The following is a 25,186-nucleotide window of genomic DNA, read 5'->3' as shown; positions in this document are numbered from 1 at the left end:
TGTTCCCAACCAGCCGTTGACACATGACCTCAGCATATTGCCCATTTAGCGTAACTCACTGGTTTGAACAGTAGGGGTCACTATTACTCAAAACACTGACAGACACAAGATTCTAATTGCTAAATATGATGACAATATGACTGCACAACAACACCTATCATGACACACAAACTGTTTCTCTGGAAAGGCACTTCATAACATTAGGAAAGCAATACAATTTGCAGTGACAGCTACAGTGGACACGCACAGTGAATATTCATTGTTTGTGTAGTAGCTAAACATCAACTACAGGTAGTACAGATGGTACAGAGCAAAAGCTATAGTAAACAAAGGGCAGCAACCTAAGAATACATATTTGGATGGTTTTTGAGAAACAACAATCCTCCTGAACCCTTCCAGGTTGACCATTTTGGATTTTTCATTTTTGTCCATCATACATACAAACATCATCTAAACCACTTATCCTTCTGGGTCGTGGTTTTTGTCCATCAGTGTGGCTTTAAGGAAGCCCTGCTGAAAAATAGCACAGACCATTTTTACTTCAAAGAACAGAAATATAATTGAGAAAAAACAATGATCTCTTCTGTGAAGGTCACCTTTTACATCTCTGAATTGAATATATTCAATGCATTCCATGGTGCTCGGCTGGTGCTGGTTTAGCTGGTCAGCCATCATGGTCATACTGGTTGACCAGCATACCAGCAACATATACTGTATACATATACTGTATTTTCTAGCAGTACAGGGTTTAAACTTTAAAGAGCAACTTTAAAGAGCACTGATTTTTCAACCTTTCTGCACAAATAAATCATTAAGATGGAAAAAGAGCCATTCAGAGTGGTTTGGTGTGAAATGCTGTGTTTTAGAGAAACAGAGTCAGAATTGGTTTTAGTGGTGGTGATAGGAACCAGACGTCTGAAGTGTTTAACGCCTCTAAAAGCTCCTTCACAGAAAGTTAGTGAATAAAATGACAACAAATACATTCCACGATGTCTGAGACTTTGGTGGTCTTTGAGAAGGTCTTGGCCTAAACTATTTTTTTTTTGTTGTTGTTGTTGTTTTTTGCTGTTTTGTTTGTTCGTCATTGGGATTGGAATGGGACTCTACCCCCCACCCCCCCCTTTAAATGTCCCCTCACGTGCTCTGGAGACTAGCTGGAGCAGAAAGTTCCAGAAAATAGTCTGTATACTTTGCGTAGACAAAAATGTAAGTGGATATAAAAGCTCCTGATGAAGGTACACTAAATATGAGGATGGTTGGAACAAAACATATCAGAAATATAGTGATTTGCCTTTTTTGATGGAGCTGGTTTGGAGGAAGTGAGATGCGGGACATGCTGGTTGTTTTTCCTGTTTTTCTGAAAGTTTCTCTACAGTCAGTGTACAGAGGTTTAGGCAAGGAGTGGGCAGTGCCAACCTAGCATGAAGTATGCTCATCCTTCAAGCCACCCCAATTATGGAAAATGAAACAGTCAACCATCATCAGTCCCTAATTATTATATGCAGTGTCATCAGACTCTCATAACTGATTGGTACCCTGAAGGCATCATCAATAAAGCATGAATTACGCTTTATGGTGAAAATCTGCCTTCAGGGTACCAATCAGTTACGAGAGTCTGATGACACTGCATATAATAATTAGCATATCTAGCTGTGAAAGGCTAATTTGTTGAGCAAACAGAGGAGTGAATGTGCTCTGGGTCCTTCAGCAGTGCTGCTCTGTGAGCTACACTATGAAGTCTTTAATGTAAAATGAGTTAACCATCAAAATTAGTCAGCTAACTAATCACTCTTTACAGTTAATGTTATATGTTCAGTTATATGTTCATGTATCATAGGTTACCTTATACAGAGCCTGTCTAGCTTTCAAATCTTTACACTCATGTATAACTAGTATAATGGCTAATGGGGTCCCATGTCGGCTGGCCACCCCAGCATTAGCTGGCTGCTCACTGACTCACCATAGGGGCGCTGATGCGTTCCTCTACTGGAAATGCTCTTTTCCAGTTTGGTGATGGGGTGTTACACACATTAACTGAGATCCTACACATCTTTTTTTGTCTTTGTTTTTTAAAAAATGAGTAACAGTTCACTCTTTCAACCAAACTCTAGAGGAATTCAACAAGGTGTCAGATTTACAAATATGCTACAGCACATTGTTCAGAGGTATCCTGGTCATAGTTACAGTAGCTAGGCTATGAATGACCAACTGGGTGAAGTTGGTTGAGAGTATCAAAGACAGAAGCTCACCATTTCATGGTGAAGCTGGCCAAACTGAGACAGAGCATCTATTTTTTTCCTAACAGACAACATAACATCATAATAAGTTGATTTTCAGGACCCCAAGAATGTTTATGTCTGAATGACTGAATTATATACAGATTTGGCTTCTTTTATTTTGGCAGCATTAATTGGCAAGTTGCCAGTAGTGTGTAGCGCGCAGCAGTTTTGCTTAGCGGCTGTCATTGTTTCATGTGCTGGTTCTACCTGTGATCTCATCGACTCCCCACTGTAACTGTCAGAGGAGTTTAAGCTACAGGTTATTTAGAAAGGACTTTCATTTCTTGGAAACTAGACGGCTAACAGGAACATGGTTTTCCCCTCATTTGTTTCTTGGATGTGGAAACAGGCTGAACTGCACTGAAGTCATGTGAGTGGTGTGGCACAGTGGATACATCACACTGTCACACACTGCAGTGAATCTGAAAGAAACTGAAAGTAGCAGTGATGAGCTGGGCAGTGTGTGGGCAGACGCTGGGAAGAGTATCTGTATCGAGTCTTCAGTGTGAGTATGATTAAACATTACTGCTGTCGAGCGTAGATGTCAATTTATAGCTTAAAGAGTTTAAGAACTAAAAGCTCTGTACTGAAACAAGGTCACTTCTTAGAACTTCATCAGTTTTGATGGACGGATGAATTGTACTGTTCTGTGTTTCTGTTTGCAGGAATTGGTAATAAAAAGCTAAACTAACCCACAGATCATCAGAACTGGTTCAGGCTAGGAAGAATCAAGATGAAGCTGTTTCTCCTCCTCCTCTGTGCATCTCATACAGCAGCAGGTAAATAGAAACTTTCAGTATAACTACTGAGGCCACTTTTAATTGTAAAGTTAACTTGGCTGTGTAAAAGATGCTATAAAGACTCAACTTATTATCACTATTACTAATTTGGGTCATTTGATGTACTGAATCGTATTCGTTATGGAGTTTTACTTTGGTGTCCAATTATTATCCTATTATATAATGATAGTCTGTGTTATAAGTGCAAAACCCAGTTTCACTTTCGGTTTGACGTGTTTCTCAACAAACCTTCACCTGGGGTTTCCCACAAATCAGTATTGTGGCCTTCGGTCACCTGATCAGCTCATGTTCTCCAGGTACACCTGTATCATTTCAATGATTACCTCGATATTTTATCTTGTAAGCAATATTTTAGATGTGATTCACACATGTGTTCTATACTGCAGTTTGGTTTTGTCCTCAGAGGCTGTCTGGCTATTCTTGGAAATGAAAAAGTGAATGAGCACTGGAATTCAGCTCTAAACTATCGGATGAGGTTCCTAAATGGTTCTTGGCTTTAATATATGGTTCTAGAAAAAATATCTTGGTCACACTTTTTAAAGAGCCCCCATAGGATATCTCAAATTGTCAAAACTGATTATTATTTACAGTGTTAGTCTTAGTCTTAAATTTAGGTTTAGTTTCAGATTCAACTGTTCAATTTTTGTTGAATGCTAGTTAAGGACAAAGAGAGCATCTACAGTGTCTATTCAGAGGTGTAAAATTCAGGTCCAGAAAGTAAAAATCCTTCCCAGGATTTTGTTCCAATGGCCTGGCTTCTCTAGTTAGATCAAACCACCAGCAGAGCTGTCCAGGCAGTTGGAACAAAATCCTGGGAGGGGTTTTTACTTTCTGGACTTGAATTTTACACCTCTGTCTATGGTGCATCTAAATAAAGTACTGAAACCTTTATTTGATATTTCTATTGGGTGAAGGTCCTTTAAACCCAGGTTTATTATATACTAAGGCTCATTGTTCAGTAGCTACAGGGACTTCAGTGCAAACTGGTTGAGCTACTTTTAGGGTATAAAAGTGTGCAATAAAACTTTGGGGTGACTTTCAAGAAAGTTTGTCACACTCATTTCCATAAAACGGTCTTTTAAAGAATCACCCATTAAAAGATTCTTTAAGGAACCAAAACTGGTTCTTCTATCACATTGCTCTAAAGAACCCCTTTCGCTATGTGTATTTATAGAATGTGTAGAAGGGACTTTATTTTCACTACAGGGAACACAAAAACATTTAAACACTCTTTTATAGAGCAATTTGTAATAAGCAATTACAGCTCAGTTTAGGCCAAAGTACTTTTTGTTTTGATGCCTATTGGTCAGCTTAAAAGTAAATTTTGTCACATAGTTTTAGAATTCTGATTTCTTAGCAGTGCAACATACAGACAGGTGACAAAAACATCCCTTAGCAAGGTGTTGGGCCACAGCTATAATACCCATTGGCAAAGATTCTACAAGTTTCTGGAACTGTACTGGAGGGATGGAACAGCGTTCTTCACAAAAATATTTCCAAAGTTGGTGTTGATGATGGTGGTGGAAAGTGCATCAGTCCAAAATCTTTCTGTCTAACTGGGTTTACATCTGACTGCAGAGGCCACAGCATGTGATTTACATCATTTTCATAATCTTCAGACCATTTACTGACCCCTTGAGCTCTGTGGATGGGGGCAGTGTAATCTGGGGAAGAGACCCCTCCTGTCAGGATGGAGATGTTTTATCACAGAATAGAGGTGAACAGTCAGAATGACTTTGATCACCTCTATTCTGACTTTGGTTTGCAGTGGCCTCTAAGCCTTGCTAGTAAAATTCCTCCCAAGGAAGAGCCATCAGACCCCCTCACTGTAGGGGTCAAGCGTTCAGGTCTGGTGTTCGTTGCACATGCACTCTCCCACTTGTGGAGAACATGGTGAAGGATGGCTCATCTGACTGTATCCCTCTTTTCCACATCTCTATAGACAAGTGCTGATCATTTTACACCACTGACCTCTCCGGAGGTCATTCAACTTTGTAATGAGCGGTTTATTTCTTTCTCGTAGAACTGAATGCAGATGTTGTTTGATTTTTTCAGAAATCTACTTGTACACCACCAAGTTCACTGCAGTTACAGGAATAGCAGGCCTGCCTAAGTTTACAGCTGTGTCCTTCCTTCACGGAAAGCAGATTGATTATTACGACAGCAAATGCCACACCCTCCTCCCTAGACAGCTGTGGGCGAAGAGGGTCTTTGGCGACTCCCTACTGGCAGAAAACCACACGGCTGCGCTTTTCAGAATCTCTTCAGTTACAAAGTGGGCTCACCAGTGCGATGGAGAGCTCTGGGCATGAAGAAGGTTAGTAGATAAGCTAACAAATTTTATGACTTTTATGACTTCTTAAACATTTTCCCCTACCATTCCATGCCTCCATCGTTGGTGGTTAGATTGGTTCTAACCAAAACAAAAATAAACAAAAGTATTGGGACATCTATACATTACACCTACAGGAGATGTTTATGACACCCCATTCTAAATCCACAGGCATTTATATGGAGTTGGTCCCTCTTTGCGGCTATAACAGCTTCCACTCTTCTGGGAAGCTTTCTACAAGATTTTGGTGTGTCTGTGGGAATTTTTGCCCATTCATCCAGAAGAGCATTTGTGAGGTCAGCCAGTATTGGATGATATATGATGTCTCATAATCTCTGTTCTAGTTCATCCCAAAGGTGTTTAATGGGCTGAGGTCAGGACTTTGTGAGGGCCAGTCAAGTTCCTCCACACCAGATTCACCCAGCCCTGCCTTTATGGACCTTGCTTTGTGCACTGCGGCTCAGTCATGCTGGAACTGAAAAGGTTCTTCCTCAAACTGTTCCCACAAAGTTGGAAGCATAACTAAAGGACTAAGGGGTTTAGGCCACAATGCGGTCAGGCAGGTAATGTCCTCCTGGTATTCGCCAAATGCAATCTCGTCCATCAGACTGACAGATAGACAAGTATCGTCACTCCACAGAATATGTTCCAGAGTCCAGTGGCGGCGCTTTACTCCACTCCATCCAACTCTTGGCATTGTTCTTGGTGATGTAAGGTTTGCATGCAGCTGCTCGGCCATGGAAACCAGTGCCACGAAGCTCACGGTGCTCAGTTTTTGTGCTGATGTTGATGCCAGAGGAGGTTTGAACTCTGCAGTTATTGATCAGCAGAGCGTTGGTGACTTTTATGCTCTATGCTCCTCAGCACTCAGAGAACCGCTCTGTAATTTACATGGTCTGACACTTAATGGCTGAGTTGCTGTGATTCCTAAATGCTTCCAGTAGAGGTCTGTGTGGGACTGTTTTTTCAGTCCCTCTTCCTCCCGCTCCCGTGAGATTTCATCCCGCTCCTGCTCGCAACCGAAATGATTTGTTACACTCCCGCCCGCGCACATCCAATATCTGACACAGTCTAATCACAAATACATCATTCTCTGCTGAAATAACATGGCACTCATGGTCATCAGGCCCACTGTGAAGTAACTTCACCAAATGGCATTTATTCACCATTTAAACACAAAGCAGGGATTAAACCACAGAGCGGTTATTTTTGGTGTTTTGCTGGGCAGCTGTGGCCGTCGGACTGAAGGTTCTGTCTAATGCCTGATTCACACATGCTGCCTCTGCGTGGCAAGAGTGATACAGCAGCGTGAGCACTACAGCTGGAACATGCTGGCCTTTCATACATGCAGCGTTTGTGCTGCGGAGCGGAGCAGCGAGAAAGTTACACACATCAACCGGGAAATCTGTCTGCAGCACAGAAAGTTAACCTAGTTTTTATATGGTCTTTTTTTAATTTTCATTGATTTTCATTTGTATTTGCTCTGTCGCTTTGCACTCGCAGCCTGTTTGAAAGGGCTGGATACTTAATATAGGCATCGAAATGAAAAGCAAGACTTTCCATGTCATTCTACTTTATTTAGGCTATTCATCAACTTGTGGGATTTCTCTTCATGCACTGTAGAAAGTAGCTCATCGGATGTACCTAAAAACTTTACTTCATGTGGTAACAAGCAATTGAACTAGTTTTATTCAACTTAAAAACTACATTGGTTGAAATAATTGTTAATTCAATGTGTTTATTTAGGTTGAATAAAACTAGTTAAGTTATTTGTTACAACATGAAGTAATTTTTTTAGGCAGATCTGACGAGCCACCTTTCACAGTGTGCCTGCCCCCCACTCCCGCCTGCAGTGGTCTGATTTCCCGCCCACTCCTGCAAGCAACACTGAAAATTAGTCCTGTGCTGCAAGATATTGTGGCTGGTCCTGCAGGAATCTGCAGTAGGGCAGACCTCTAGCTTCCACTTTTCAATAATACCACTCACAGCTGATCGTGGAAAATCTTAAGAGTTGTGTCCCAATACTTTTGTCCATATAGTGTAGCTAATTGCACATATTAGCCATACTGTATTAACGCTGCTACATGCATTCAATAAAAGTTTTTCTTTAACCTTTAAATGACTATAATCTTGTTACATTAATTTACAGTAAAAGTTAGGAATGTTTTAAGCATTGGTCATCTCTCTTGCTTTGTCTGACCCCCAACCCCACCCCCTTCCTCTCTCAGGTGTGCACACCTTTCAGAGGATGTACGGCTGTTTGTGGGATGAGGACTCTGGTCACTCTGACGGCTTTGACGTGTACGGTTATGATGGGGTGGACTTCATGACTCTGGATCTGGAGAGCAGGCAATTCATTGCCTTGGTTCCTGAGGCCAAATTCATGGCACAGGAGTGGAACAGGAACACAACCCAGCTCGAGACCCTTCTCCTCTACTACACACATGAGTGTGTAGCCTGGCTGAAGACGTTTTTTGTTAAGAACCATAAGTAACATGAATACTGGAGATATGCAAATCAGTATTATGAATTTCATGCAGTCGGTACAGTATCAGCGGAGACATAGTCACGTTTATTCTGAGACAAAGGAAGTGAATGCACCTACACACACTTTGATATGATGTTTTCTTTCTTCCTCTCTGTCCAGTCATACCTACAATAACACAACGCTTGAAGCTGGGTTTGCTCTCAGTGGTGGTGTGTCGCGTTACAGACCTGTCCTCCAAAACTGTGCGGATGTGCTGGCAGAAAAATGAAGAAGATGTTGAGGACTATGTGGAGATCGGAGAGACTCTGCCCAATGGAGACGGAACCTTCCAGAAGACCATCTACCTTGCTGTGAGGCTGGAGGAGCTGATAAAGAACAAGTACAGATGTGCTGTGGAATTCAGGACGCTGACAGGAAAAACGCTCCTGACAGTGTCACAGGACACCACGTTCAAAATGAACTACGGTACAAATCATGACTTCAAATACTTAGAAGGCCAGAATATGTTATGAAGGAAAGGACAAGACAATGCTTAGATATATATAAGATAGATAGATATACACTGATCAGGGATAACATTATGACCACCTCCTTGTTTCTACACTCATTGTCCATTTTAGCAGCTCCACTTACTATATAGGTGCACTTTGTACTTCTACAGTTACAGACTGTAGTCCATCTGTTTCTCTGCATACTTTGTGAGCCCCCTTTTACCCTGTTCTTCAGTGGTCAGGACCCCCAGGACCCTCACAGAGCAGGTACTGTTCGGGTGGTGGATCATTCTCAGCACTGCAGTAACACTGACGTGGTGGTGGTGTGTTAGTGTGTGTTGTGCTGGTACGAGTGGATCAGACACAGCAGTGCTGCTGGAGTTTTTAAACACAGTGTCCACTCACTGTCCACTCTATTAGACACTCCTACCTTGTCAGTCCACCTTGTAGGTGTAAAGTCAGAGACGATAGCTCATCTGCTGCTGCACAGTTTGTGTTGGTCATCCTCTAGTCCTTCATCAGTGGTCACAGGATGCTGCCCACAGGACACTGTTGGCTGGATATTTTTGGTTGGTGGACTATTCTCAGTCCAGCAGTGACACTGAGGTGTTTAAAAACTCCAGCAGCACTGCTGTGTCTGATCCACTCAGACCAGCGCAACACACACTAACACACCACCACCACATCAGTGTTAGTGCAGTGCTGAGAATGATCCACCACCCAAATAGTACCTGCTCTGTGAGGGTCCATGGAGGTCCTGACCACTGAAGAACAGGGCAAAAGGGGGCTAACAAAGTATCAGAGAAACAGATGGACTACAGTCTGTAACTGTAGAACTATAAAGTGCACCTATATATTAAGTGGAGCTGATAAAATGGACAATGAGCGTAGAAACAAGGAGGTGGTCATAATGTTATGCCTGATTGGTGTATATTAGCACAGACAAATACAATTGACTGAAATAGCGTAACTTTGCCGTAGACTTCAGAACAAATGTTAGAAATCCACTTACATGTTCAGGTTATTCATTAAAATATCAGGCTTTTTACATACTAAGGCATATTACTCAGCAACTACAGGGACTTAAGTGCTGCTTAAGGGGTTAAAAAAAATCAATGTTATGAAATATAAACAAAGGAAGATGTATTTAGGTTGGAAAACCTATCTGGTTAAGACAACAAAGAACTGTATTGAGACTTTTTAGCAACTGTTAAAATTAGACACTCAATCTGTTACATTAAACCCCACCTACATTTTTCGACTGAATTGTCCATAAAGGGCTGGTGCTGGAAACAGTTTAGGTTTCCATTTGTAGCTGAGATGTGTAGCATAATTGTTTAAACATATTTTTAATCTTACTCAAATAATTAAACAAATTATTTAGCAAAAACTAAACTGCAGTTTGCCTCGCTTTCCTCTGAACTAGCTGTAAAATATAATGGGTGATGTTTTAGGGAAACTATAAGTAGTCATATGAAATATCATGCAGTGTATGTTTTGTTTTCTTGTTTGTTTGTTTTTTTTTTATCTTGTTTCTGGCTTAGAGGAAGAGTGAAAATTTGATGTGACTGTAATCCTGTGTGTGTGTGTGTGTGTGTGTGTGTGTGTATGTGTGTGTGTGTGTGTGTGTGTGTGTATGCCAGGAACCCAGTCTCACTCTCATGCTCGTCATTCTAAATGGGGCTCCTATAATGAGGATAATTATGACAAGTACGACAACGATGAAGCCTACGTTGATGAAGACTATGATGATGAAGCCTACGATGATGAAGACTACGACGATGAAGCCTACATTGATGAAGACGACGATGATGAAGCCTACGTTGATGAAGACTATGATGAGGATGACTGGCAGCATCCATTCTTTCAGAGGTCTGCTACTATTTCAAACTGTCACGCAATCTAAAATTACCTTGGGCCCCCTAGCCAGGTGGGCTTCTTAAAGGTGGTCCTTTACGCAGGGAAAAAAGTGCGCCATATTTTTTTAAGCGTGAACTTTATCTACATAAAGTTTTTCATGCAACATTTTACCTAATCTTGTACACTGACAAAAAATAGTATAAATGAACAGCGTTTGATAAATAATTCGTGTTCAATTAAGTCAAGAAAACTTTAGCGGAATTTTATGGGACTCTTATTGTGATAGCAGTAATATTTCTGCTAAACAAAAGTGAATGAAATGTAAATTAGTGCAGTCAAATCTGCATTGTTACTGAATTAGTTGGATAATTCTATTTGTTTCTTATTTCTGATGTGCTGAATGTACTGCTGCGTCCTGAATGAATCCACAATGATAATAATCGGTCTAAATTTGAATATTAGCTAAGCTAGTTAGAGCTAAATTACATGCTGCGCTAGATTTTCATTTAAATGGTGTAAATGATGTAAAACTTTTAGCAAAGTTTAGTCTGTGGTAAATGTATATGCCTTCATATGCCTTCATGTATATGCTTTGTGTTTTTAACCAGAAGGAGTTTCTGATGATGGTGAGCAGCGATCCTCATCTCGTCTCTGATTGATGGTGAGTTGTCAGTGTTTATGTGTGTTTAACTGATGCAGATTTCATCCAGACATCACAGATCTTTTAAACGACTGTGGATGACAGATATTATTGACATTCCCAGCATTATTACTCTATTCAGATTTATTAACTTTAACTTTTGTTATAGCTAGAGCTGGAACTACTTATCAATTTACCGCTAATTTTTGAAAATGGCCATGAAATTCATGAGTAGAATCGTTTTTTTCTTTCCATTTTGCTCTGCGCTCTGATCCATAGATCAAAATTTCAATCCTGGTTTAACTTCATTTACATGAACAGCAGTGCCATGTAAGTCACGCATTCTGATGCACTGCAACAAAGAGAAAACAATATTTTTCATTCTCAATGTTAGCTTAATGTTTAGTTTTTTTAGACTGAGTCGATTTTTATTTAAAAAGCAGATGCGATTTTTCTCGTCCTGAAAGAAGAAGATGAAGAGACAGAGGAAGTTGATTCATTGAGTAGTAACGGCAATTAAGTCTTAATTTTTTAGCCAGTGTGACGCTGGATAGCGGCCCATTCTGCTAAAAAATGTTCAGCACAGTTAAAACTCACAGTTAAAACTCTACAGAGCAGCGCAGAGTCGGAGTTGGAGTTTGTGGCTTCTCAGCTCTGAGCATGAACAGCTTGAATGTCCATAAGCTGTAATGTAAAGGCAGCATTAGTGTTAAAGTAGTTTTGCTGTTTTTTTTTTTTCTTTTTTTAAGCTCAGACTCAGTGAGAAAACGTCTATGTGTCGTGCAAATAGAAACATGCTTTGACGTGAAGTAGTTAACTGTTAAGAACCTTACTGACTCAGTGGTGGTGATAGGAACCAGGGGTCGCCATGACTACAACACAAATATAGCCATTTAATTTACTATCAAAAACCACCACTGAACCTACACCTGCCGTCTGAGATTTAATGCTAATGATGGCAAAATAGTCATAAGTCTAAAAAAATACGTTTTCTTTTGGGGACTATATTGTCTCACAACGTCCTGCATGTATCCCTCCACCAGGAATGGATTTTAAAATGATTGTTTTAGGCAAAAACATTTCACACTATCATAAATCACTGTCTCACATTGACATCAGGCAGCGTAATCATAACCATTTCATGGACTTTAGAGGCATCAAACTTCTCAGATGTCTGGTGGAAATGGGACCCGTCACAGATGTGATTAGTACTGCTGTGGTTTTAAATAAAGAAAATGTTGATATTTATCACTAATTATGTCCTGACGTATTGAAATTTCAAAATTGCTTATTTCCTAACACCTGAGAGAACCACAATCACGGTCTATCAAATTAAAGCTGCTGCTGTCTCTGTCCACACTGGACGATGACCACAATGATATGATAATCTGCATAATGATGTTAAAAAAGCACAAATTCTCATCTCACTGCTTTCATTACAGTCACATGATCACAAACATCACCTAAACCCTGTAATGTGATGCGGCCAGATGCCCAGCATATGAACAATACACAGCTGCACCATCAAAAACTTTTTATAAAGGACTAAACTGCTGTCTACTTTCTGTTCACGCTTAAGGAATAAAATGAATTTTCTTCTTCTTCCACAGATGAGTGAATGAGGAAAAGGATGAAAACTGTCTGTATATGACATCATGTCAGTCTCTCAGGGGTGAAGCTGTTCTCTAACTATGAAAAATGCTTTTCTCAATATTTCAGAATAACTTCTGAACCTTAATGCTGTGAATTTTCTTCTGATATACCAACGTAATGAAATCTCACATGTGCAATGTGTCCAAAAGTTTGTAGACACCAGCGTTTCTTCTGAAATGAAAGGTATTAATAGGGACTTTGTTCCACTTTGCTGCAGTAACAGCCTCTATTTTTCTGGGAAGACTTTGCACTAGATGTTGGAACGTTGCTGTGAGGATTTGATTGAGCGTTAGTGAGGTCACGTACTGATGTTGGATGATCAGTTCTGGATCTCCGACTCATCCCAAAGGTATTGGATGGAGCTCCGTCACTCCAGAAAACACAGTTCCACTGTGGCACAGTGGGGCTTTATACCCCAGCCTAGATGTGAGGCTCATGTGCAGCTGCTCCAGAGCTTCCCAGTGCGTTTCTATGGAGATTATATAAACTGTGTGTGGGTGCAATTCAGTGACAGTGATGTTTGCAGCTTAAAGTAACTGAATTCAATAATTAAAAGGGCTGTCTGGAATTTTTGGACATATTGTGTAACTAATAAATGAAGTACAACTTAAAACTGTTTATACATAATTAGTTTTTATCTCTAAAATTGTTTTTTAAAGTAAACACTGTCTTATTCTGTGTAATATATTGTCTAATTAAAAAAGGTTGTGTCATTGTTTATTCAGTGTCATCACTTGTTTTATATTGCACTACATATAAAGTGTTTATAAAATTTAAATCCAAGATTACACATGAACTTCAGTTTAGGCAGCTGTGGAGCAAAACTGATCCTATATCAACACTACTACTCTTACACATACTTGGTTTGTGTCTAGATGTTCCATGTCTCAATTTGACCCCCATTGCAACCCAATGAAATTATGTTTTAGACAGTTTTTAGATGTATTTTTATTTTGGAATATGTACAAACAAAAAAACAGCTCGTGTTCATCTTACAAAAGGCATTAGTTACAGTAACTAGTATATAAAATTTATTCCACATCGACTCACCCAAGACCTGACAGTTCATTTACATTAAAACGTTCAAACAAAACCTTCTACTCAATTAATAAAATGAATAAAATCTAAAATAGTGTTCCTAAAACCAAACTATTACTAAAATGAAAAAGTTCTAGGAATGAATTTTGCCCACATCTGATTATCAGTTTCCTCTTAAATGCTGAGTTTGACTCACAAACTGAAAATTAACTGTGTTTAAATACAACAATAAGAATTTCACTTTAAAATGAACTGGATTCATTTGAATACATTCACACTACAGGCTGATTTTTGGTTAACTTTTCATATCATGACATAAAATCTTTCATCTCGGTGCCATTTTTATTTAGCTTTTTCAACCTAAAGTGTTTGAACACAATATAAGAAACAGTAAAACAGTCAATAGAAAAACACAAATTAACCTTTATAAACAAAATTAGCCATTTTTATAGGATGTTTCTTGATGAGGCGGTCAGTAAGTATCCTAACTTACTGGCCACTCAAATGATTTTGCTGGACCACATGGAATTTAAAAATTAAAATTTTAAGTATCTTTACTGATGTTTCCACAATGGAACTTTCCTACTGTAGCTAGAATTAATGTACTCGATATTTAAGAGGCAATTTAAAACCTGATATGGGCAAACTTTCATTAAACAAACCTCTTTGTGGCAAAGTTTTGGAACAAAAACAGAAAATCATAAAAACATAACATCAAACTAAAAGGCTGAAAATCAGTGTTTACCCAGTTCTTGTCTATTAGGAAATAGCTTTAAAATAGTGACAGAAACACCTGTTTACACTGAATATATCAACGCTGTCAGACCAAAATCTGCATTTCCAAAAAAGCAAAGTTGCAGGAGAAGAAAAACATTCTTAACATATCAATACAAATTAAAGCTGCACAATATAAGATTTTTCAGTTAAAACTGATAGAAGTCACATTACTGAGTCAGGAGAAAAGTCACCCTGTAATAATCATTTAATAGTAAGATGTGTCGAGTCGAGAGTTTTTCACACCACGTCGTACACCTTTACATGTTAACATCACATGCACAGACTTAAAAAGAAGGTCTGGCTTGATGTTTAGTTCCCAAATCCAAAATCAACATTGTACTGATGAAGAAATGATGACAACAGTAGATAATTCACTCACATCCTCAGATGACACGTCTTTCACCAAGTTTAGACTGAGTTCTTTTTAAATTCTCTTTCAATCATCAGATTCATCCACTCGGGGAAGGGGGCCGAAGCACAACTCATGTTATAAAATGTTCTACCGCATGTTGCAATTACACATTTCCACCAGAGAGGTCTCCAAATCCCCAAAACTTACATGGCTTTAATTTAATGACATTTCATTCCAAGTAAATTAGGATCATTTCTATTGATTCACCATGAAATTTTCACAAAATTTAAACTGTAGTTTCAAATTTAAAAATGAAAAACGTGTAAGGCTTTTTTCCCAACAGCTACATTAGGTTTAAAATGCAAATAAAAATCGACTTTCCCCACTCTACGCTCATATTGAGATGTTAAATTTTCCTTTACTAAAGCTGTTCTTAGAGCTCCAATGAGCACAAATCAGAAAACAGTATTAAAATGGGTAAAACACTTTGTCTGCAGTGTGAATACCATAAGAAAATGACTCTCAGTTGAAAACTACAGAACCTGGAAAAAAGTTTGGGATCAGGGATCAATCTCTTCAGTCTTCACCCATCACAATATGAAATTCCCATTTTAAAATCCTATGAAACAACACAAAGATGCTACAGTTTAAATTTACTCATTATTTTTTTTTTTATATGCACCAAAAAAAACAAACACAAACCTTAATATCTGCTGCAGATGAAGTTGAGAGTCTGATTCTCCGGCAGACTGACCCACTTCTGCTCTCCTCCAGTCTGCACTGCTCCGGTTCTCTCTCCAGTGCTGCAGTCTTCGACGCCTGTCCCGTTACCAAGAGCCCAGTTATCATAGCAGGTGAATGTTCCACTCACCCAGAACCACAGATCTAGAGCACGGGTGTGACGCAGACCCAGCCATACGTGACTAGTGGAGGCGTTTTTGGCCACCTCCACCACCGACCTCTGGATCTCCTCAGAGTGCACCGAGACCAGATCCATGTTGTTCTCTCTGCAGTGTTTCAGAGCTTCACTCCACGTCAGATTCTCTCGGACCAGAACCAGATCACCTGGAGACGTAAAGCAGACAAGTCAACTACGATGTTTGGAGAGGCTTTCAGCACATCCAGACTTTGCTTTTTATTAGTCTGCTGTTGTGGCATGCGCCCGTCCCCTGGGCCCCGATGATGGCTGCGAGAGCTGGAAGGAAGGAGCCCAGACTACAGAACCTGTAAAGAACCCTACATCATTTTTAAGAGTATGAAAAAGTTGGCTTAATAAATATTCTTCCCCCACTTGATTGGATAGTGAGGTGTATTTAGAAGAGTGGTTTTATAGAAAAAGGCAAAAACACTCTTAATGTTTAGTATAAGTTGATATTGTAGTGTCTGAATTTCTATGTATGTTTTTGCAGGTTTGGAATGTTTAAGTTATGGGGGCTCCTTGTCCAAAGGCCCCCATAGGGAGTGGGCCTCTCTAAATTCCAAACAGAGGAGATCCTTTTAATAAGGACCATATGTTCTGTCTGCATATATAAGCCGTTGGCTATAGTGGTCTGGTGGGGACACTTCAGAATTGGCACAGATCCCCTCTCAAGTACTTTATAGTGCCTGATATGATACTGTTTTACTTTGTAATAAACATCTTATACAAGGAAGATGGTATCAGCGGAATCTCCTTCATCATCTTCACATCATCGCTATTTAATAAACAACAATAGGCTTGTTATCAATCTGTTTAGAGAGAATAAATAAATCTAACTAAAAAATGATGATCAAAAAGGCCAATCAGGGGTCTCTGGGCTTCAGTCCAGGTACACCTGTACATTAAATCGCCCCTGTCTGCCACAATAACAAGCAGAAAGACAAGGATTTAACATTGTTTGTCCACTTGCACTGTGACCACAAAAATAGAGCCTCATGTCTCCTACAATGTTGTTTATAGCCCATCCTAAATTTGGCCATTTCAACATTATTGAAAGATGGTTAACAGACAAATTCAACATGAAAAGTTGCGTTTAATCCAGACAAACATGAATGAAAGCTGGTGGTTCCAATAAAGAGGCATATAATGTTCTCACCTACTAACATATTTGAACACTACTTGCTTCACTTAATCATGTAGATGTTGTAGCACATTTGGCTAGAACTATTTTTTACATTGAAAATCTCTTTATTATGAAGCCATTATGAACCATAGAAATGAGAAGTATAAGAAACTCACTCTCTCTGCACACAAATGCCATCTGCTCATCACAGTCCAGATCCTCCCACTGACCGAAATCTGCTCCAATCGTCCGAACAGCCGCACAGCCCTCACTTCCATTAAGATTGTCAGGTTGGTCTGATGTCCAGTGTCTGAATGAAGAGTTGCTCTGATCTGACCACGTCCACGAGTCTCTGAACAGACCGATCCAGGTATGGAAACTTGCGGAAACATTACTGTTCTCACTGTCGTTCCTCACACTGGCCAGGTCTGTGTACCTCTCTCTGCAGAACCTCTGAGCTTCACGCCAGCTTGTCTTATTTTCTTTAAAGATCTGGTAAGAGTCTGTAACTCCTGAACAACATTAATAACAGATTTACACATTTCAGAATTCATACTTTATATGAGTGAACAGTAACTGTAACTATCACAAACCTTTAAAAACTGAAATAAGTCTGTATGATATTTAAACATTACGAATAAATTCCTACCATCATAACAAACAAAGCTGTGTGACTGATTACAGTTCTCATCACGCCAAAGGCCGTCACTACTGTACCGTGCAGCACAGTCCAGATCAGTAGTTGAATCACTGGGTTCTCCTGTCTCCCACTTTCTAAACTCCGTCTCTCCCTGTTTATAAAACTCTGTGTCGGCCAGTGACCACATCCACTTCTTAGTGACCCCTCTCTGCAGTCCAATCCAAACAGAAGGTCGAGGAAAGGAGGAATTCGTTAAGGTCTCATTCAGCTCCTTCATCTCGTCCATGCTGTGGACAGTAGCCAGGTCAGTGTACGTCTCTCTGCAGTAGCGCTGAGCTTCGGTCCAGCTCTTCATTTTATTAATAAGGTGAAAGTGATGAGGAGCACAAGCAGACAGACGACAGAGAGCTGTGAAGAACAACACAGAACCCTCAACACACACAGAACCCTCAACACTCACAGAACCCTCTTACACTGGAACTGTTCTATTACACCACAGCAGAACCATCTTACACTGGAACTGTTCTATTACACCACAGCAGAACCCTCTTACACTGGAATTGTTCTATTACAGCACTACAGAACCCTCTTACACTGGAACTGTTCTATTACACCACAGCAGAACCCTCTTACACTGGAATTGTTCTATTACAGCACAGCAGAACCCTCTTACACTGGAACTGTTCTATTACACTACAGCAGACCCGTCTTACACTGGAACTGTTCTATTACAGCACTGCAGAACCCTCTTACACTGGAACTGTTCAATTACACCACAGCAGAACCCTCTTACACTGGAGCTGTTCTATTACACCACAGCAGAACCCTCTTACACTGGAGCTGTTCTATTACACCACAGCAGAACCCTCTTACACTGGAACTGTTCTATTACACCACTGCAGAGCCCTCTTACACTTGTGTAAACACTGTTTTATATAAAATACCTGAGAAGATCAGATTGATGGTTGTGATTCGGTTCATTTCTGAGGGAAAAAAGAAAAAAAAACTCTCAGTGAGTTAAAATATAACATTTTTGACATCAAACTACAAAATTACTGAAAAGTTCCGTCGTGTAATAGAGAGTTCCGGTGACGCATCAATGGCAGCACACTCATCTTTCAGCTCCGCCGACAACTGTGGTTTTTACTACTTTAGGAAAACTTTCCCGTAGATTTCAGGAAGCAGCAATACGACAACTTTGTGCAAATCATCACGTAAACTAGAGACTGAACAAAGCGGACTGAACTCTCTTATTTCTGCGGCCGTTACGGATGTGTTGACCAACATGTTGACACCGCAACTAGAGCAGTTGAAATTGGAGATTAAAGAAGCAACGGCCAGTCTTCAGTATGTCCATGACGAACTGAAAAGTCAGAGCAAATCGATCAGCCAACTACAGTCCCGGGTTGATAACATCCAGCAAGCAGCTCGCGCAGGCCGTGACAATGTCCAAGAACAGGCACGAGAGGTTAAAACACTACAGGCCACACTAATAGATATGGAAGACAGATGCCGCAGAAACAATGTGAGATTGGTGGGCTTACCTGAGTCAGTAGAAGGTACTGATGCCATATCCTTTCTTCAGAAACACTTGCCGAAATGGATTCCTACTTTGGCAGGACGCGAGATCCCAATCGAGAGAGCTGATCGTACAAGAGAGGCTAACAACAGCTCCAAACCAAGAACTCTGATTTTTCGCCTGCTTAACTATACAGACAAATAAGCAACACTGAATGGGGCCAGGAAGGCAGATCCTACTTTTGACCGACACAGTCACTGTTATTCTCGGATTATAGCAGGGAAACAGTGGCTAGCAGGAAGGAGATGTCACTGTTCAGGTGACGTTTGGACGCAACGGGTCTACAACTCCAGTCATTCCTGCTGGAGTGACCTATCGTGGCAAGCAGATACAACTTGGCACGCTAAGAGAGGCAGAGGATTTTCTTCAGTCGGTGACGACTCTGGGCAAGATAGGTGGAGCTGTTGCAATGATGCCAGACGCCATAATGCTGATGGACATCAGCAGACCGCCAAGCGAGGCTCAACCAGGGTCAGTCTCCCAACCATTATCTGCGGCTTCTGCACCCGAGTCCAACCTTACTACCTCGGAGGGTTCACGCTGACACTTCCTCTCATAATGGGCTGCTGCAATGACTGGTTGGTGAGTTCGACCTATTTAGTGATCCGACCTGACTCGGGTTTCTGCTGCCATGATTTCATGACCCATCTAAATGTCACGTATAAAAATGGCTAATATCAGTATTATCAGCTGGAATCTTCGAGGCTTAAACAATACTATAGAACAAACAAGATGGAATTTCTACGACACAAATGTGTATCTATAGCTTTAGTTCAGGAGTCCCACCTTAGATTAGAAGATGTACCTTGTTTCCAGAATAAGTATTTTAAAGTAGTGGGTTATTCGTGTGTCTCATCCGAAGGTGAAGGTGTTTTTATTGTGCAAGATTGGAAGTTATCGCTTCAAACTGACACTTTAGGAGGAGACGATCAAGGCCGTTTTACATGCGTGGTGGTTAGAATTCATCATATATAAATCATATTTGTCTCAATATACGCAACTAATGAGTTTGATCAAGAGTTTTTCCTAACAATTTGGAATATTCTGTTGGGCTTTCCAAATCACCACATATTTTTAGGAGGTGATATGAACACAGTTATTTCCCCAACAATGGATCGATCATCAGGAGCGGATATTCACCCACAATACTCTTAATAATTTTACGTCTGATCTAAGTTTGATAGATTTCTGGCACTTTTGTAATCCTGATCTTAGGAAGCATTTCCTCTACTCCCCATGACGTAAATCCTATTCAAAGATCCAGAACAGTCTTTCAGGCTCTGACATGCTTCCTATCCTTATATCGGATCATTCTCCCCTTTGGTGTAAGTACACTTCATTCCCAGGTAGACCACATGCCCTAAGATGGAGATTCAGTGATAATCTTTTGTCTGACCCTGTTTTTGTAGAACAACTCAAGTTTGGCTTACGAGACTTTTTACATTGTAACAAAGCGACCTGTGATAATCCCCAAATATTATGGGAGGCTACTAAACGCTTTGTAAGGGGTAACCGCACTGCCTTTTCGTCCATGTTGAGTTCTATTAGGAATAAACGTTTTGTAGAAATAGAAAACAACATTCAAGCTTTAGAAGCGGAGCAACAATACAATCCATCAGAGGGTAATCTAAACAGACTTATTACAGAATTCCCTCTTAATGGCTAAAGCTCTATTTTCTATTCACCACACTAGACCAAAATATTATTATCAGGGGGAAAGAATGAGCAAATTATTAGCAATCTAAGGCAACAATCAGTTCAGTGAGGGCAGAGCAGGGTACTGTAACAACTAATCCAAAAATCTTTTGAAACTTTTTTTGAAGAATTATACAAATCTGACTTGCTTTTGGATCAGGAGAGATAGTTCATTTCTTTCTTCATTAGATTTACCTGTATTGTCTGAACAAGAAAGAGATACACTGGACCAACCTTTTGACCTGCACTTAAGTCCTTACAGAGGGGTAAGACCCCAGGGTTAGATGGTATTCCTCCCGAACGATATCTAAGTGTATAGGAGGAGGTGGGGCCTTTGATACAAAACTCTTGTCTATGCAACAGAAAATGGATCTTTTCATCTTGACCAGAACACATCATTGATATCGCTGCTTTTAAAAAAAGGGAAAGATCCACTAGAATGCAGTAGCTATAGGACCATCTCGCTGATTTGCAGCAACATAAAATTATATGCAAAGGCTTTAACCGTACGCATGGAATCTGTAATGGATAAAATAATGAATTATGATCAGACTGGGTTTATGAGGGGGATCTGCATCCGATAATATACTAAGACTTCTGCATATTTCAGAAGCTGCTGACTCTCCGCCATACTCCTGTGTGGTTTTTCATTAGATGCTCGTCAAGCTTTTGATAGAGTCGAATGGGACTACTTATGGTTGGTTCTGGACAGGTGTGGTTCATTTCTATGATGAAAGTTTTGCATAATTCTCCTGTGGCATTTGTCCTAACAAAACAAGGGTGCCCTCTCTCACCTGCTCTCTTCCCAGTTAGTCTAGAGCCCCTTGTCCAGGCCATTAGACGAAGCACTTATACTGTACATCATATTTCCTTATTTGCACATGACATACTCCTATATTTGTCCACTATAGACTTCTATTAATCATCTTTTACGGTTGTTTGACGTATTCAAATCACTCTCAGGGTGAGATTAACGGGTCTAAATCAAATCTCATGCTATTAAATAACATGGCCAAGTCATTATATAGGAATTAAAATCTATCAAACATCATCAATGATAATAAAAAAAAATAATACCCTAATGAATAAGATCCGGGTTGACTTAGATCGATGGAGCTCACTGAAGGCTTGACTTGCAGGAGGAATTTGTGCTGTAAAAATGAATAACCTTCCCCAAATAAATTTTCTTTTTTTTTATGCTTCCTCTTTCTCTTCCCCCTAAATTTACTGATGAAGTGAACACCTTGATATCTAAATTCATATGGGATGGGAAGCTGGCCAGAATAAGGCAGGTTATTTTACAACGATAGAAGGAAGTAGGCGGTCTTTCTTTGCCAAATCTAAATTTCTATTATTTGTCCTTTCAGCTAAGGGCTGTGGCGACTCATTAAGGAGGCCTTGGTCAAACCTCATAGGCTACAAGACTTGCCTTACACTGGTATTGGACAAAAGAAAAAAAATGGGAATATTATTACAACCACATTAAAAGCCTGAAGGAAGGCTGAAAAATTATGGAAGTGTCCTGTAAGTTCAACTCCCTCACACCACTGTGGCATAATTTAATGTTTTTATCTGGTGGACAGCCTTTTGTGTATCCCGCTTGGAGGAATAAGGGTATTTTTACCTTGGGTAATTTGTTCAACAATTCTGGTTTACGTCCAAAGAAAAAATTTCTCCAGCACCTCTTACTTTCTGTGTCTTAGGGTTAGATCCGCCATGAAGGTGTATGGAGTACCCTGAGACAGTTCTGTTTCCTCACATCCGATGTCTGAATGGTTTAACTGTCGGGTTTCTAAACAGAGATTAGTGTCACATATCTACAACTCTATATTAGATAAACCTTATTCTACTTTAGAAATAACATTTAAATGGGAATGGGAGCTGAACCAGCTTGGATTCCATCCCATGTGGAGCCAGATATGGTCTAACCTGATTGCTACCTCGAAGAATTAATTAATTCATTTTAAATGTATACACAGGGCCTACTCCACACCGTACTTAGGACATAAAATGGGCAGGGTTCCCACACCTTATTGTACTGTTCGCAACGCTGATTATGTCGGCACTTTCCTGCATATATTTTGGGACTAGCAAATTCTGGGACTATGTACTGTCAATGTTGTCTGATATGCTTGAAATTCCTATTAACAAAAATCCATGTCTCTGTTTATTAAATGATGAGAGTCGCTTCACCTTCACATTAACTCAGAAATGATTCATCTTTGCTGGTCTAACCGCTGCTAAAAAGACTATTATACATAACTGGTTTGATCCAAATATGCGACTGTCACAACAATGGTTATCATTCTGCTATGATACTGTCTCCCTTGAGCTGACTACTGCAATAATAAACAAAGCTAAACCAGCTACAATACTGTATATAATTAAATCAGCTCTTAAAGATTTAGTACTACCCCATTAGATGAAGGCCTGCAAAACTCACCCCAGACTCGTTCTCTTATCTGGTGTGACAGTGTTTTTATATGTACATGTATTGACTGTGATCTTGACTGTTTCATGTTGGTTTACACTGAACAGGAATGTAAACTATTATCTTTTGAAAGCTAATAAAAAGTTGATCACAAAAAAAAAAACATATATAGAACAATCCTTTATCTTTGCTTCTGAAATCCATGTTAAATTTTATCTTACTGGTGTTGTTGTTGCTCTGGGTTTTCATTCTTTGTCTCCTGTATCTCTTCTTTCCCTGAACTTGTGTGAGTTCTCTCTTTCCTCTCTTCCTCCTCCTCCCGTTTCTGATCAATGATAGTGTAGAAAGCAGATGCAAACGCTTTGCATCATCGCATGCAGAGTCAAAGGCTCTATTCATGGATGAAGTTCCCCTGAACAGAGTTGTTTATGTCCCATTACCTGTTTAACAGCAATAAACTGACTGATGTTGTTGTTTATTTCTGTAAAAAGTGAAGTGATCTGTATTTTAACATACAATACAATATTTAAAATTAGCTTTAAAATGATCATAAAAGGCATCAAATGTCTGTATCCACCTTTAATGAGGTGGTTTTGGGCTGTCTCACCTCACTGACACTGAATTCCTTTATGATATATATTCATTAAAATCTTCCAATATCACTATAATTATGTCATTTGGCACAGTTTAAATTTAATGGTAAAAAATACTTTCTTTATTAATTTATTTAACAAAAAAAGTCATTTTAACTTGGGTCCCACATTTTTTGTTGTGCACTCAAACCTGTTATGCTTAATAAAAAATGAAATATTTCATTTATTGAGATATATATACAGGAATTTGTATCGTGTTCTTGTTTTTTTATTTTTATACATATTTTTTCAATTTATGTAAACTATATGGAAATTACTAGTTAGCGTGCAACATATGCACCCTGTCAAGCTGACCACTCCTAAATGCTGGCTTACTTTAGGCTAAATTCACAACTCTGTTACCTATTTTTTAACCTTTAACTTCAATTTTTTATATGAAAAAACAGCTGAAATAAAGATTTTAATGAAAACATTTTGATTAAAAACATTTTAAAGAATCTTCAAATACAGCTGAGAAATGTAGCCTACACTCTGACACCCACACACTTAAAAAAGACGGTTCTTCAAGGGTTCCTTGTTAAAAGAAATGGGTCTATATAGAACCATGAACACTCAAAGAACCTTTACAGTTCTTTGCATCATGAAAGGGTCCTTCAGACTGATGGAGAATGTGCTGTAGATGGTTCTACATACAACCTTTTTCTGGTTCTGTATAGCACCAAAAAGAGTTCAACATTGTACAATAAAAGAACCCTTTTTGGTGCTATGTAGAATCCTTTTCAAAATGTTCTGTATAGAACCATCTACAGCACATCCTCTATCAATCTGAAGAACCATTTCATGATGCAAAAAAAACTTTAATCATGCAAAGCGTTCCTTGTTCATGGTTTTATATAGATCTATTTCCTTTACTAAAGAACCCTTAAAGAACCATCAGACCTCAATAAAGTTCAAGAAAAATGCGGACAGAGGAAAAGAATGACCACCGCTGATTTACAAAGGCCAGTAAATGTACACTGAACTGTTTCTTCAGTTGTTTATGGACTGTTCTACTGAATAAGTGCAAACTGTAGTCCCAGAGTTAAAAAACTCTTTAAACAACAATTGGGATAGTTATAAGGTGTAACGTGACCCAGTCAGACGCTCGCAGTAAAAACTATAGATGAGGCTTTAATTGAAAGGGATTGACATTGTAGTTGTAGAACAGGCGTGGGTCGAATCCAAAACAGCAAAAAGGCAAAAGAATGTAAACATAACCAGAAGGGCAAAGACAAAAAGGCAACGACAAGAAATCCAGAAAAAGAGTCGAATACACGTAAATGGAAACCGATAACACACAGGAAACGCTCAGTCCTACAAGAGTAACAATACCTTGCAACTGCACTAACGGGTTAGTATTCAGGAGAACTGGAGCAATGATTGGTTGAAGAAGGAGGTTCAGTCACATGATCTCCCACAAGGTTATGGGAAATGGAGTCCCTGTACGAGTACAGGCC

At 39.5% G+C, this 25,186-nt stretch overlaps 2 protein-coding genes across 2 annotated transcripts; one reads left to right on the top strand and one right to left on the bottom strand.

Moving 5' to 3' along the window:
* The first annotated feature begins 2,701 nt into the window (after positions 1-2,701).
* LOC118815060 (major histocompatibility complex class I-related gene protein-like) lies at positions 2,702-13,261 on the top strand. The gene is made up of 8 exons (XM_036580993.1): positions 2,702-2,784; positions 2,945-3,058; positions 5,135-5,396; positions 7,640-7,901; positions 8,027-8,364; positions 10,034-10,262; positions 10,859-10,911; positions 12,501-13,261. The coding sequence occupies exons 3-7, from the start codon at positions 5,372-5,374 to the stop codon at positions 10,869-10,871; spliced, it is 867 nt and encodes a 288-aa protein (XP_036436886.1). The 5' UTR covers positions 2,702-2,784; positions 2,945-3,058; positions 5,135-5,371; the 3' UTR covers positions 10,872-10,911; positions 12,501-13,261.
* Positions 13,262-14,974: 1,713 nt separating this feature from the next.
* On the bottom strand, positions 14,975-23,412 carry LOC118815023 (C-type mannose receptor 2-like). Its single transcript, XM_036580954.1, has 6 exons — positions 23,319-23,412; positions 18,337-18,375; positions 17,402-17,800; positions 16,929-17,264; positions 15,413-15,775; positions 14,975-15,329 (listed from the first exon to the last, which is right to left on the bottom strand). The coding sequence occupies exons 1-5, from the start codon at positions 23,344-23,346 to the stop codon at positions 15,414-15,416; spliced, it is 1,164 nt and encodes a 387-aa protein (XP_036436847.1). The 5' UTR covers positions 23,347-23,412; the 3' UTR covers positions 14,975-15,329; position 15,413.
* Positions 23,413-25,186: the final 1,774 nt, after the last annotated feature.

Source organism: Colossoma macropomum, unplaced genomic scaffold, assembly GCF_904425465.1.
Source record: "Colossoma macropomum unplaced genomic scaffold, Colossoma_macropomum, whole genome shotgun sequence".
Taxonomy (NCBI): domain Eukaryota; kingdom Metazoa; phylum Chordata; class Actinopteri; order Characiformes; family Serrasalmidae; genus Colossoma; species Colossoma macropomum.
This window is presented reverse-complemented; position numbering and strand designations above follow the sequence as displayed.

Excerpts from the sequence above, each read along its gene's own strand:
- LOC118815060 (XM_036580993.1), top strand. The coding sequence starts at position 5,372 with ATGGAGAGCTCTGGGCATGAAGAAG. Across the intron at positions 7,902-8,026 it reads TTTTTTGTTAAGAACCATAA|ATATGATGTTTTCTTTCTTC; the intron begins GTAACATGAATA and ends ACACACACTTTG. Across the intron at positions 8,365-10,033 it reads CACGTTCAAAATGAACTACG|GAACCCAGTCTCACTCTCAT; the intron begins GTACAAATCATG and ends TGTGTATGCCAG.
- LOC118815023 (XM_036580954.1), bottom strand. The coding sequence starts at position 23,346 with ATGAAAACCCAGAGCAACAACAACACCA. Across the intron at positions 18,376-23,318 it reads CCAGAGCAACAACAACACCA|AAATGAACCGAATCACAACC; the intron begins GTAAGATAAAAT and ends TTTTTCCCTCAG. Across the intron at positions 15,776-16,928 it reads GGCATTTGTGTGCAGAGAGA|GTGATCTGGTTCTGGTCCGA; the intron begins GTGAGTTTCTTA and ends TTACGTCTCCAG.